Source organism: Equus caballus, chromosome 19, assembly GCF_041296265.1.
Source record: "Equus caballus isolate H_3958 breed thoroughbred chromosome 19, TB-T2T, whole genome shotgun sequence".
In the NCBI taxonomy this organism is placed as follows: domain Eukaryota; kingdom Metazoa; phylum Chordata; class Mammalia; order Perissodactyla; family Equidae; genus Equus; species Equus caballus.
The window spans coordinates 40515415-40531258 of record NC_091702.1 but is presented as its reverse complement, the minus strand read 5'-3'; the positions used below and the strand labels follow the sequence as shown (position 1 = coordinate 40531258).

The following is a 15844-nucleotide window of genomic DNA, read 5'->3' as shown; positions in this document are numbered from 1 at the left end:
CAAAATGTGAGGAAAGGGCAGATGTCTCGAAATGGAAAGTTCTGGCAGCCGGGCTTGATATCTTCATTTACCAGCATATGGCATTGGAAGTTTAGCTATTTACTGCCACTCTGAGCCTTGAGTTTCTTACTTATAAAATGAGAGTAATAACCCCTTGTCTGACCATTTCTCAGGGCAGTTGTGAACCTAAAATGAGAAGATGGATGACTAAGGTGTTTGTGGGCTGTAATGAGCTAAATTCATATAAAGGATGGAAACTTTCATGAGAATTGGAGGAAAAAATAAAATAAAATAAAATTGGAGGAGATGTCACAGGCTGAGCCATGACAACACTGATGGCGATAAGAATACTAACACCATACCAAAGTAATAACTGTTCAGGGCCATGTAGGGGGAGTTTGGAGACCACAGCAAAGAACCTTGTCAGCTTTGCAAATATAGGCTAAGAGGAGACTGTAAGTACCATTTTGTAGGGTTGCATGCAAAATTGAAACTCAGTGTTTAACCTGTTAAACAGGATGCTCTTACTACTTGTTCCAACAAGAAACGAAGAGCAGGAAGCCTTGGGAGGGGAAGCTTCCTAGTTTTGAGCAGAAAGATGAAAATCACAGCTCATCACAGCCCACAGCAGATCCCTGATTTTCTAATTACTGGTTCCTGCTCTGAAGTTCCAGGAAATAGGCAAATAAACTTCACCTCTTTCAATTAGTATGCTTAACATCCTCTTACCAACTTCCAGAGCCTCGAAGGTGATGAGGGAAGGAGAGAAACTCCCGGCAGAGATGTTTCCTGCTAGGGGAAGACGTTTAAAAGATCTGTGATGGAGTCCTTCTTCTCACTCTGTGATGAGTGGTCTCAGAAATTGTCGGGAGACAATGGAAATTTCCATTTTCTGGTCTGAGGTGAAACTTATCAGTAACCTGTTTCTTCCTCATTATTGCTGCCTTCATCTGCTGATGCTTGGCACCTATTATGTTTTCTAAGATTCTCAGTCTCAGCCTGTGGTTTCACAGCCTCTTGAGCTGGGTTCTCTGACTCAGTCGGGGCTCACATTCTACCACAGCTTGTCCTTCAAAATTTTCTCATGTGGATTTTTGAACTCACAGAGTTAATAAAGCAGGCAACTCTCAGTTTATACAACTTGAGTCCTGGAAGTTATGGGATTTTCAGACCTTCTTCGGAGACTAACTTGACTGTTAGATCGTTTGAGGGAGTGGACTTTCAAGACAGATGTGCTTGAGCTCAGGTTCCAGCCGGGCGTCTTAATAGGTGAGATCTTGGGCAAGTTACTTAAACAAAATGAACTTCAGGAGTGAAGTGAACATGAAGATAATATCTGTCCTCCCACAGGATGATGAGAAAGACTAATGATAGTGTATGAAAAGCCCCAAAGGGCTCAATAAACTGTAACTGTGTTTATAGTCCAGCTCTACTTGCAAAATTGCAGGTACCACTGAAAAGGGAAGGAAGAGATGAGGCAAGAAACTTCAAGTTCCAAGATCGGCCATGACGGCTGACACATCGTAGGCGGCTCGCTTTCAAATGCTCTTTCCTCAGTCTAACTCACAGCTTGTGAAGGAATAATCATTCTTAGTGGCGATTCAATGCAATTTTATGCTAAAATTCATTCGGAAAATAGGATTTATTTATTTATTTACTTTTTGTGGGGAAGATTGGCCCTGAGCTAACATCTGTGCCAGTCTTCCTCTACTTTGTATATGGGATGCTGCCACAGCATGGCTGATGAGTGGAGTAGGTCCACACCTGGGATCTGAACCCGTGAACTAGAGCCGCTGATGTGGAGCACATGGAACTTTAACCACTTGGCCATGGGGCTGGCCCCCAGGATTTATTTGTTTAAAGGTTATTTTGCATTCAACCGTATTGGAATGAATCCATTCTGTAAAATAAAAAAATGCAGCATTTTTACCCGGTAACCATGAATGTGTGTGTGTATATGTGCACCCATGTGCATATACAGTGTGAACAGGGTTAAGATTCATTTGAGGTAACCCAGGCCTTGGATCCTAGGGACATAAACCCTATTTCTAGCTGACATGTGGTTGTCCAAAGCATTCATTCATTTATTTAATAAAAAATGTATTGAGCAGTTATTATGCACCAGCTATAGGCTCCTCCCAGTTTTAGAATTTATCTAATAGTTATATGGACAATAATATTCATAGATACAGAACATATACAGAGGAGTTGCAGTTGAACTTATAAATGATCTGGCCAATTGCTTCAATTTATTCATGGGAAAACTCAGGTGCAGAGAAATTTAGTTGAATTTCTCCAGGACTACAATTATCAGAGTAGCTATAAAAGGAAGTCTTGAAACTGTTTCTCAACTTGTGCTGCACATTAGAATCACCTGAAGAAATTTAAAAATATTTCTGCCCAGGCTATACCCCATACAAATGAAATCAGAATCTCTTGGGGATGGGACCCAGGCATCCATATTTTTTAAAACACCCTCATTTGATTACAGTGGGCAAAATGAGGTTATAACTATTGTTTCATAACAATATGACAGTGTCGCTGTTTCTCTTTGTGCTTAATTAGGTCAATAGTCAATGAAAATTCAGATTTATGTATAAAGTTGCCTAAAGAAACCAGAAACAACAAGACGCAATTGTCATAAGCATTAACCTTTCCTTTCCACTGCCAAAATCCTCTGACTCTCACTTCCTGGAGCACGTTTTCTTGCAATAACCTCTTTACTCTCTTCTAGAATCTGCTGCCAGACTAACGTTTTTCGGTGTCTCTTCTACAGGTTACCCTGCAAGTCTATTGCCTACAAGATGAAGTCCTAACTACCTCATCCTAGCATTTAAGGCTGCATGGTCTGATCTTTATTTATCATTCCAGCCGCATTGTCCATTCTGTGGGCAAATAGGCCCACTCACTTGCCCCTCCCCCACAACTAACTTGCGCATAATCTCTTTGAAATGCCCTTTTTCCTTCTCCCTTGAGCAAAATTCTTCCAATCCTTCAAGGCTGCAGCTCAGATGTCATCTCCTCCATGATGCCACTGTCATCTGCCCTCTGTATATTTCTACACTATTTCAATAGTGTAATTTTTACTTTATTATATTTTTATTTTTTGACATGTACATATTTGACTGTATGGTATAGTGGATTTTTTTTTTTGTAATATGTTTTCTTTCCTCGTTAGGTTATAAAGTTGTGGAATGAAGAGACTGAGTTTTATTCATATGCTTATCCATATAGCAGGACCATGATACACTTTGGTTGAATGATGACTTCTAATAAAGAAAGCCACTGGTGTAGTAGAAAAGGATAGAATGAGTTAGGAAAATATAAAATCTTAAATAAGTGTAACATGGCCCTATCTTTGCTTCTTCCACAAATGCTTCTTTAAAAGCCACTGAACTGCTGTGTATTCGCTGATCCTCAAACCAGAGACTTTCTTAGTACTTTTCTTTCACAGGTGAGATGCATAAAAGTGCAAAAAATAAGATATGTTTGGAACAACTTAGAAGGACAGTTCCAGAAAATTGGGTAAGTTGTTTCAACAATTTCCTCCAAACAAGGAAAATATTATCTCAAAAATATTATTGCTAAATATGTCTTTCTCATTATTGTTATTTTAGCTCTTTGGAAGACTGGCTCAGTTCTGCCAAGATACATCTAAAATTTGGATCAGGACTCACAAAAGAAGAACAAGAGATTCGGTACCATGCATATTGCTGTCTATGCCAGCTCAAAAGGACTGTTACCCGTTAGCCAAATAGAGAGCCCAGTAAATAGTCATCTTAACTGGTCAATATCAGAAAATATAATGCTCTATTTAATATCATTAAATGCTTTCACATATTATCTCGTTTCATCAGAGCAACCTCGTGGGGGAGGTAGACCAGACATCATCATTGTGATCTCAATATAGCAGATGAGGAATCTGAAGCTCAGGTCTAATAGCCTGAACAAGTGACACAGATGGGAAGTAACAGAGGAAGAAATGAGTCTCACACTTCTGCCTATGGGTTTAGTGCTCTTTCTACTTTATACCATGCTTCTCAGGGTTATTATATTAATAAGGTTGAGCCAATTTTGATTGTAATCAGCAAATATATATTATACTACAATAACATAGTTAAATAATAATTGTAGAGCAGCAGGAGAATATTATGCAAGACCTGTAGCTCCACAATTCTGAATCAGTTGCTGGGCAGAGGAGCAAGGTTTAGAAAGGGCACGGGATTGCATGTCGAGGGGCTGTCATTAATTCACTATGTGGCTTTGAGCAAATAGCTTCTTCTCTCTGGGCTTTAGTTTCCTAATTGTTAAAGGTGGGGGGGAGGTCAGGACTCTATAATGGCCTTGCTGGTCCTACATTTTTATGATTCTCACATTCCCTTCCACCCCATTTCCGATAGTTAGAAGAGACCTAGAGTGTGGCAGCATCAGCACCACTGGGGAGCTTGTTAGAAACGCAGAATATCAGACCACACCTCCCCCCTATTGAGTCAGAATCTTTATATCAGCAAGATCCTGAAGTTATCTCTGTGAACACTGAAGTATGAAAAGCACCGCTCTAAGATATTTGGCCAAGCTATTTGATCTGAGCATCTATGTAGAAGGCACAGAGAGAGTGGTTAGTGCTCTTAACAGCAAGATAACTCATACAGGGTCATTGCTCTGTGTAATGAAAGAAATAGGTTTCTAGGTTTTCAATTAAAGGGCCGTATATACCTGTATGGAGCTATTTCTGAGAGCCCAACACCTTTTCACTCACACTAAAATAAATTCTGCAGCCTCCTAGACCTGGAAAGGAGCAGGATAGATACAGGATTCCTTACCAGTAAAACTACTGTCTCCGCATGACCCCTTCCTCCCACTTCCACGGAGCCAGAGCTGGGGAGAGACAGACTGGAGAGAGTGTCAACCCTGAAACTACTTCAACAAAACAATGGCTAAAATGAAATACCCAAATTACCATCAGGGGAATATTCAGACCTCAGGAAGAGTTTAGTTCAATAGATGCAATAGGTTCATGTTTATTGTTTTTGCACCTGGGAACCCTCCCACACCCCAGTTATTTTGAGAAGGTTGGGGATGTTATGTAACGAGGAAGGCTTATGTTGATCCCACAAGTCAGAAAGCGAACGTGGAATAGATCTTTTTTTGAATGGGTGAGAAATGAGTTTCATTTTTATTATTAGTAACTGAATGATCTGTGATCTCTCACTCTAGGAGGTTAATATGTGGGCCTAATACCATCGATGTTGAAATCACACCAATTTGGAAACTGCTCATCAAGGAGGTAATCAGTAGTGTCTCTGGGTGCTGGATAGAAAATAAAGAAGTTTGGTTGTGGTCAAATGATCAAGAATGCTACTTGTTAATAAGTAACTGTAATTTGGGTTATTTTAAAAGAATGCGAAGCATATTTTCTTCACATCTCTTTTCTACCCTTTTCCTTAGCATCCATCTTTTGGACTATGATGCTCGTGTGTCTACTTATCCTTAAATGACTGGATAAACATAATGTTTCTTTGCTTCTTTCCTTTTTAATCCTACACTCCTTAGCTTGTCTCAACTTTGTGAAACTAAAATAATACTTAAAATTTTAAAAAAATTGAATCTCTTTCTTACGGATGCAATGTACAATTTCTTCAATATCTAAAATTGTGGGAAGAAAAGTATCTGCTTAGCCTTATTAGTTTTATTGATCTCAATGTGTGTTTGGGGAAGAAAGAAGGATTTGACCACCATTTTTACGAAGTTGAGGTTTTCCTCTTTGACTCTATCACTGGGTTTATTTTTCATTTTACAGTGGTTATTATGAAGCTGTAACCATACAGCTGTACTCAGGGTCTCCTGCACTTCACCTCCACTCCTCCTTGCCTTAAAAAAGCTTACTAAACTCAAGTACTTTATCAATATTTCTAGCAGGCTTTCGGGCATGAAAGAAAGCAAGAAACTGATAAGAAACATTTTTGGATGCCTCTTCCCTAACCAGAGGCAGGATTACAGCTCCTGTTTTAGACAGATGGAAATCAACTAGAGGGAATTTGAGTAAGGGCACAAAGTGTTTTAAACCAAAGCAAGATTACAACTGTTGGGGTAACCTCTACTTTCTCCCACCGTGTTCTAGATGCTCAGTTACAGGTGACCCTTTCAGCTTGGCTCTCTACTTCTGAGAAAATGTAGTCTTCCACTTGTATGTTAATCTAAAGCATTTTAACAGCTTCAAATATGGCAGAACTTGTGTCATGGAGAAGAACAATAGACTAGAAAGCATTTTAACTTTGCAAACCTGAAATAATACTTTACCCGTCAGAAGGCCAGTCAATGTAAACTAGACATGATAATATCTACTTACACAATAGTTGTGGTGCTCAACATGAGGATCCATGAGACAATGCTTTGTAAATTATAAGGTGCAGCAGTAATTAAAAGTAAGTGCTCTGAGGCTAGATTGCCTGGGTTCAAGTCTTGGTCTGTGACAGTCACAGCTGTGTGACCTTGGGCAAGTTTCTCAAGATCTAAGGCTCAGTTTCTTCATCTTTACCATGGAGATAAGTAATAACGTTTGATTAATAAGGTAATTATGAGAATCAAATGAGCAAATTCAGGTAAAGTTGCTTAGTGCAGTGTCTGGCACATGGCAACTGCTGAATAAATATAATAAAAATAAGAATATTATGTGGGATGATTTATGTCGTGGAGGCAATTATGAAAACAAACAAGTCAACGAACAGCTAAGTGTGAAGCCTAAATGTCTCCATTGTCTTCCTGTTTTTATGTCTGCCAACAGGTGTTAAATCCATTTTACATATTTCAACTCTTTAGTGTCTGTTTGTGGTTTACTGAAGATTATAAGGAATATGCTTTTGCCATCATAATCATGTCCACCATTTCCATCGCTTTGACAGTATATGATCTCAGAGAGGTGAGTTTTTCTATCAATTTTATGGTCTCAGAAAGGGAGCACTAGTGACTTTATTGAAATTTTGTTAGAAAGGAGAATCAAGCAATAGTCATTGACTACTCCATAACCAATAAGACCACGTTTGTAAATATCTAGCACGATAGTTGGTGCTCAACAAGTGTTAATCTTGTCCCTTCCCTCACATTGCAATCCCTAATCTTTCAAGTTGTTTTTTCCCCTCTCATTAGCTTGCTCAGGCTGATTAGCCAAGAGAATATGCAAATATTTATGAATTGTGAATAAGTGACAAAATATATGAAGGGAATACTGATGGATCTTGAAGATGATAGAAGAGGGGTGGAAGGTGGAGGAGTCTCTGTTTGATATTAAGTCCTTTGCCCCTTATATTTGGTTAGTACTCATTTGTTGAAACCCCAATCCAACTCTTTGCTTTCTTTATGCCTGCACCAGGGGATCTGGGTGCTGTTGGGAAGAAATCACATAGAACAGATTGGTTCATTGCACTATAAATCCACAAATACCAACCTCATCTGGGCAAGCCTTCTATATGTCTCTGGTCAACATGCTCTCCCATTCTCTGAAATTAAGGTTTCAAACCAAATCTCTCTTCAAGTTTCTGAGATCCCAACTGCCCGTATTCCATTTTTCCTCTAATTCGGTAGATGATTTCACAAAGAGAAGCCATAAGACAGGAATTTGCTAAATTCCCCACTCTCCAACTGCCAAATGAGTCTTGTCTCCACCTCCTTCTTGCTCTGACCTCTCATTGCAGAGAAGGAAGTGCCCTCTGCTTGTATTTGGGATAGCAACCTCTCCCACCTTCCCAGGGTGCTTATGTGGTCAGTGAATGACTCCTTCTTGCTCCCTCTCCCCAAGAGCCTTCCCATTTAAACGTTCTCCAGTTCCTCCCAACTTAAAAAAAAAAAAACCCTGAAACAAACAAAACACTCCCTTCTCTTGACCATGCGTTTGCCTGCAGCTACTACCCTACCTCTTGTCTCCCTTTTACAGCAAAACTCCTTGAGCTCTATGCATTCTGTCTTCATTTACTCATCTCCCTCTCACTTCTCAGCTCTCCTGACTTGGCTTCCTCTCTCCTCAGTCCATTTAAACAACACTTGTTAAGGTCACTGCTATAATCCTAAGGCTCATATGTAGTTTAAAATTTAAAAAAATTCTTTTTTTAACTAGCTAGTGTTTTTTCTTACTAGAAAGAGTAATATATGGACATGATATATAAGAAAGTCCAAACAGAACAGTATAAATGAAAAGTAAATATCTCCCCTACCTTGGTTCTCCCAGTGTCTGGGTCCCCTTTCAGGAGACATCTGCTGGAACCAGATGTTCTATGTATTTTCAGCAATATTAAACACATGTGCATTAATTTGTTTTACACAAATGGAAATACACTATGTATGCTGCTATGTATTTGCATTTTTCTTCTTCTGTTTTTTTTTGAGGAAGGTTAGCCCTGAGCTAACATCTGCTGCCAGTCCTCCTCTTTTTGCTGAGAAAGACTGGCCCTGAGCTCACATCTGTGCCCATCTTCCTCTACTTTATATGTAGGACGCCTATCACAGCATGGCTTGCCAAATGGTGCCATGTCCGCACCTGGGATCTGAACTGGTGAACCCCAGACCACTGAAGCAGAACATGCGCACTTAACTGCTGTGCCACTGGGCCAGCCCCTGCATTTTTCTTCTAATATATCTTAAATATATTTCCAAGTCTGCACAAATATATTTTCTCTAGATGTTCCATAATTTTTAAACCAGTCTTATATTGATTGATACTTAGGTTGTTTCTAGTCTTTTGCTACTAAAACAGTGCTGTAATGAGGATTCTTATACATATACCTTTTTCACACGTCCACATATATGTGTATTTATAAATATACATATATAAATCAAAAGTATATATAATTTATATTTCAATAAATATGTATATAGTAGGTTTATATGTATGCTTGTATATTTCTTTATTAATAAGGAGATAAACATTTTCTATACTTGAAATTACTTAATCATAAACTAGATATATTATTTTAATAGATGTTGTCAACATGCCTCTTAAATAAGTAATACCAATATACAGTCCTCTGAACAGTAGATGAGCTCTTTTTTCCTTATCTTTGCCAAAATAAGTGAAAATAGAATCCCATAACTTTAATAGCATATTTTCCCGTATGAATTGAGCACTTGCTGTTACTTTTATTTTACTGTGATCTGTATTTGTGTCCTTCATTAATTTTTATTGGGTTGTTGGTCTTTTGCTTGCTGAGTTTATGGTCCCCCTCCCACAGAGGATATTTTTTTTGGCAGCACAGATTTCATTAAACCTCTCTGCCACATTGGATACCATAGACCGCTCCAGAGCTTTGCTTTGAAGCACTCTTTCCCCTTGGCTTCAGTGACAACACACTCCATCCTCTCTAGTTGTTCTTCTCCGTTCTCTTTTGCCATTCATCCTCCTCTACTTGGCCTTTTTGTTTTCAATGGATGTCTCAAATCAAAACAATATGAAAATGTATACAACGTAAAGGCTCCGTCTTACTCTGCCCTTCCACTTACGCAACCATTTTTATTAGTTTCTTGTGCATTCTTTCAACAAAAATTTTTAGGTGACTCAAGCAAATGCAATTACATGTAATTTGTTTTTCTTTCTTTATTATGTAAGAGGTAGCATTACTACATTATTTCCTACCTAGACTTATTGTTATTTTTAATGATCTGTCTTGATGGTCTCTTCATATAAGTACATTGAGAGATTCTTCATTGTTCTTATGGCTGTATATGCCGATGATTTCTAAAGGTAGATGCTAATAACTTTCAAATCTCTATATATCTCAAGTCCAAATATCTCTTTTGAGTTTGAGATTCATAGATCCAACAACCTATTTGATTCAGTGTCACTTCTTCAGGGGAGATTTCTATTGGTTCCATTGGCTGTATATGCTCCAAAAGCACATTATTTTTTTCTTATTATTACTGATTGTTAATGATACATTAATACGTTTGGTTATTTGATTAAATGTATTTCTCCAATTAGGTTGCAGATTTCTTGATGGTAAGAACTCTGTTTTGTTGAGCATTCTATCTCTACCTCTTAACATAGTCCTTGGCACATAAAGGTTGTTCAATAAATGTTGAATGAATGTGTCAATGAGTAAAAGAATAAGTTAACAGCAAAACGCTCTTTCGCCTTATATTATTCTATTAATAATTCTTAGGACATATTAATCAGATTTATAAATTATTTGAAGCTGGGAGCCTTAAGGTGTTCTAAATGACAAAATCAGGATGAAAAAATGGACACACTACATGATTGAGACCTTTAACGCCCAGAACCAAGTAGAAGGCCTTTCACACAATAGTTTCTTAATAAATGCAAAATCAAATGTAATTTTATTACATATTTTTTGTCTCTTATTGATTCACTCTCAGTGTCTCATATATTTTGTATATTAGAACAATATATACCATGAGGAAATAGCAGGAATCACCAACTCCTTATAAAGTTGTAGATTAGAAACTCCGATGTGGGGTATCCCAAAGCTGCAATAATGCTTAATTCTTGAAACTATTTAGGTATAAACACATATCTTGAATGATTAAAGTTCTTGATGTTATCTATCCACTTCAAGAACTAAACACAAATTTATGGTTATCAAAAACTCTTTTGAGTGGATGGAGCATGCTGGGAAGTTCTTTTCTACTGAAGAACCCACACTTCTTATTTCTGGGTGAAGAGCACGACAAATTGGATGCTTTTCCAGCTGAGTAATTGGCTACTCAATCTTGTTTTTAGACAGTGTATTCTGTTGGTGATGAGACAGTGCTCCATCTCTGAAGAAGCCTAGCACTTTACTGAATGATACGTGAGACCTATCCTCAAATAGAAAAGCCTTTTCTTATTTTCCCTTCTTTTTCAGCAATCTGTAAAGCTCCACCGTCTAGTTGAGTCACATAATAGCATTACGGTCTCAGTATGTGGGAGAAAAGGTAAGTCCCTTTGTTTTATATCTGTGTGTTGTCCATATGGCATCAGAAAAGGATTTAAATTTGTTTTTCTGATTGTTTCTACTACTCCCATCTTCATACGCATCTTTTCCTGTGCATTTACTTAAAGTGATGAAGAACTCGAGATCTTTTGATCTTTAAGAGAAAACAACTTTATTGAGGTGAAATTGACATGCAACGAACTGAAAATATTTAAAGTGTATAATTTGATAGGCTTTGACATATGTACACACCCATGAAACTATCACCACAGTAAAGATAATGACTACCCATCACCCCAAAAAGTCATGTTGTACCTGTTTGGAATCTTCCCTCTCAGCCGCTCTCTACTCCTCCCCATTCTCAGGCGACCTCTTTGCATGTTTAGAATTTTAGATAAATGGTATTGTACAGTACGCATTTTTTGTCTTTTATAATATATTTTTGGGTTAATTTTAGCAGGATCAAAGTTCATAAGTATTTTGAAATCAATCCATTTTGTTAAGTATATCAATAGTTCATTCCTTTTTATTCCTAAGTAAACGACCATTGCATGGATAGACCACTTTGTTCATCCATTCACTTTTTGATGGAAATCTGGGTTAATTCTAGTTTTTGGCTGTTACAAATATGCAACTATGAACTTTTGGGTTCAAGTCTTTGTATGGACTTACACTCTTATTTCTTGTGGGAAAATATCTAACTGTGGAATGGCTGAACCATATGGTAGATAAATGCTTAACTTTTAAAGAAACTGCCAAATTGTTTTCCAAAGTGATTGTACCATTTTACATTTCCACCAGCAGTGTATGGGAGTTCCAGTTGCTCCACATTCTTGCCAACATTTGGTATGGTCAGTCTTTTTAATTTTAGCCGTTTTAATAGGTGTGTGGTAATATCTCATTGTTGTTTTAATTTGCATTTCCCTAATGACTAATGACATTGAACATCTTTTCAATTGCTTATTTGATACTTGTATGTCTTTTTTGGTGAACTGTCTGTTCAAATCTTTTGCTGATTAGATTTTCTTATTATTAAATTTTGAGCGTTCTTTCTATATTCTGGATATAAGTCCTTTATTAGACATGATTTGCAAATATTTTCTCTCAATCTATGATTTATCTTTTCATTCTCTTCACAGGGTCTTTCAAAGGGCAAAAGATTTAACTTTTGCTAAAGTCCAGTTTATCAGTTTTTTCTTTTGTGGGTCATGCTTTTGTGTTATATCTGAGACATCTTTCCCTAATCCAAGGTCATCAAGATTTTCTACGTTGTCTCCTAGAAGTTTTATACTTTTAGGTTTTACCTATCAGTCTGTATCGTGTTTTGAGGTTGTTTTTTCGAGTTGAAGTTCAATTTTTTTGCAAACAGATATACAAATGTTTCAATACCATTTGTTGAAAAGACTATCCTTTCTCCACTGAGTTGTCTTTGCACCTTTGTCAAAAATCAGTTGTGTATGCGTACATTTATTTCTGAACTACATATTCTGTTCTAATGATCTATTTGCCTGTCTTTATACCAATGCTACACAGTGTGGCTTTATAATAAGTCTTGAAATAGGATAACGTTAGTTCTCCAGCATTGTTCTTCTTTTTTAGAATTGTTTTGGCAATACTGGTCCCTTCACATTTCTGTATGACTTTTAGAATCAACCTGTCGATTTCTACCAAAACACATGCTGGTATTTTGATTGGGATTGTGTTGAATCTATAGATCAGTTTGTGGAAAATTGACATGTTAACAAGTTCGGCTCTTGTGACCGATGAACATGGTTTATTTCTCCATTTATTTAGATATTCTTTGATTTCTCCTGCAATATTTTGCAGTTTTCAGTGTATGGGTCTTTCAGTGTATGGGGGATCCTCTGCAGGTCTTTTACTTTAATCCACACATTTCTCACTCCATATCTTATTTTTTTCCTTGCAAATTTTTGTTGAAGAAACTACTGTTTCATCCTGTGGCTTCCACAGCTTAGATTACATTGATTGCATACTCATGGAGTTAGTTAACATGATTTTTCTATCCCTTGTACTTCCTGTAATTGATAGTTAGTTCTGAAGCTTGAGTTTTTTGCAAGAAAACATCATAGTTGGTATTGTGTACTTCTCATGGGAGGTACATAATATCTGGTTGTCTTCTTTTTGTGATATTAGCAGACTTGAATGCTCATGATCTAGGTTTATTATTTCATTCAGAGTTTCAAATTTCTTCTTCTATCATGCCATCTTCATAGATCAAATAGAATATTTCAGTAAAGAGAAACACCCCTCCTCAACTATTTCATTACTCTGAGATTCAGTTTATTTAAGAAAAAGAGGAGAAATAGCTATTTCTCTTCATTTAACAGCTTTCAAAATAATGGGTTGACCCTCTAGCATTTTCCAAAGCCTTTTTTTTCCAGTGTCGTTATAGACATATATTGTTAACATGGTTGGTATATTTCCATCCATTGTAGTTTTTGTTCTTATTGTTGCCCACATTGTCCCATCTTCAGCCATTTCGAGCCTTTTCAGATTGGCTCCTGAGTTCTTTTGACATGAACCCAGCAGTCTTTGAAAGTTTTATTGCTTTCTGGTATGACAAGATATTCCAGACTCATCTTGGACAATTCCTGCTCCAAACCTGGACACATCCATTTTTCCAAAGAGCTCTTAGATTTGGTACTTAGAGGCCTCAATCAGAGTGTTAGGAGTGCTCATTTCTTTGGTGTTAGTCATTGTTTCTAGGATTTTTCAGAAGACATACCTAAGAAATAATATTTTAAAGATAACATACATTAACGAGTTCATACTGGTATTTCCATTGGGGCCGGCCCAGTGGCGTAGCGGTTAAGTTTGTGTGCTCTGCTTTGGCAGCCTTGGGTTCACAGGTTTGGATCCCACGCATGGACCTATACACTACTCATCAAGCGATGCTGTGGCAGTGTCCCACATACAAAATAGAGGAATACTGGCACAGATGTTAGCTCAGCGACAATCTTCCTCAAGCAAAAAGAGGAAGATTGGCAACAGATGCTAGCTCAGGGCCAATCTTCCTCATCAAAACAATAACAACAACAATAACAAAACATACTGACATTTCCAATTCAAGCTTAGAACTATGGGCTTTTTACTTAACTTCATTGATTGTACTTCTGTCTCTCCGTTCTCCGTAATAAAAGTCCTGATTCTCAATGACAGCAGGAAATTACTCATTAGCTTTATCCCATCATATACAATAATCTCAGAATAACAAACCAAAACACCCAGCAACAATATTATTCCTAGAAACAATGTAAGATTTTTTAGAGTTCTTCTTTTCCCCTGTTTGTGATATACCATTAGAAATGTACAAATTATACATTTAAAAAAATCATATTTTAAAGTCACTCAAATAATTCTTCTCTATATAGTTATGCCAACAACTTGATAGGTTCGTCTCATTCATTTTGCTGTAGACTTTTAGCGTTAGCTTTTCAAATTCATTTTTGTAGTCGTTTGCACAGATGTTATATAAAATATCTGCTTGTTTGGAAAGTTAAATCCATCAGACGGAAGACATTCAGGGGAGTCGAGTTCTTACCCCTCTTCTCTCTGCCTTACGTACTCATTCTTTTAATAATGATCATTTTTGTTTGTTTTTGGTTTGTTCTTACATTTAAAAAATACAAATTATACATAATATTCATATATATATATACAGAGTAGGATATATTTTTATACTGCTGGGTTTTTTAGATAACAGGAGTATATCATATACATTTAACTTATATTACCTGGTGTATGTGCTTTACACACTTAATTTTGTTTCCCAGGGACCCTCCCATAGCAGTGAATACAGATATTCTTCATTCATTGTTTCAGCTGCGTGGCACCCTCGTGTAGGGGAACCACTATTTATTCAAATAGCTCTCTATTAAAGGATTTTTTTTCAATCTTTTACTATTACAAATAGTGCTATAATAAAAAGCCTGTGCACATGTCTTTTCATATTTTTACCAGTCTATCTTTGGTATAGATTTTGAGAAGTAAAATTGCTGAGTTAAAGAATAAATGCATATGTGCTTTTTTTTCTCTTTTTCTTTTTGGTGAGGGAGATTAGCCCTGATCTAACATCAGCTGCCAATCCTCCTCTTTTTGCTGAGGAAAACTGGCCCTGAGCTAACATCTGTGCACATCTTCCTCTATTTTATATTTGGGACGCCTGCCACAGCATGGCTTGATAGGCAGTGTATAGGTCCGTGCCTGGGATCAGAACCTGCAAACCCTGGGCCACCAAAGTGAAACACGTGAATTTGACCACTATGCCACCAGGCTGGCCGCAATGCATATATACTTTTGATAGCTAGATATTGCCAAATTTCTTTCCATAGATATTGTACCAGTTTGCATTTGCACCAGAAATGTGTGAAAGTGCCTGTTTCCTCACAGCCTTGCCAACATAATATACTGGCAAACTTTTAGATTTTTCTAATCAGGTAGGTGAGTAGTGTTATCTCGTATATATTTCTCTCTTCTTTCTTTCTTCTTTTTTTTCTTTTAGAAAACAATTTAAAACTTACAGAAAAGTTGCGAGAGTGGATCAAATAACTTTTTCCCTGAACCATTTAGAATAAGTTGCTGACTTGTGGCTCCCCGCCTCCTGCGTACTGTAGTGTGTATTTCTTAAGGACAGGAGCATTCTGCTACATAAATGAGAGTGCAAACCTTAATATCAGGAAGTTAATATTGATATCTTCATACCAACTAATGCTCAGACCCATTCAAATTTCTCCAATTGTCTCAAGAATGTCCTATATAGGCAAGGATCCAGGATTGCGCAATACTATTGTTTGCCAAATCTCTTTAATCTTCTTCAATCTTTCCTTGACTTTCATGACCTTGACTCTTTCTCCTCTGCTTATTTTATGAATGCCCCTCAATTTGGTTTTATCTGACATTCCCTG

General features: G+C 37.2%; 1 protein-coding gene across 8 annotated transcripts in view; it reads left to right on the top strand.

Annotated features, from left to right (window-relative positions):
• The window catches only part of ATP13A4 (ATPase 13A4), a 127670-nt gene that overhangs the window by 54107 nt on the left and 57719 nt on the right, over positions 1-15844 (top strand). For all 8 annotated transcript variants that reach the window (XM_014732819.3, XM_005601890.4, XM_070242704.1 and 5 more), the window contains 5 exons: positions 3455-3525; positions 3618-3698; positions 5218-5287; positions 6785-6919; positions 10851-10920. In XM_014732819.3, the coding sequence (XP_014588305.2) occupies positions 3455-3525; positions 3618-3698; positions 5218-5287; positions 6785-6919; positions 10851-10920 (427 nt within the window). The remainder of the gene's footprint in view (positions 1-3454; positions 3526-3617; positions 3699-5217; positions 5288-6784; positions 6920-10850; positions 10921-15844) is intronic.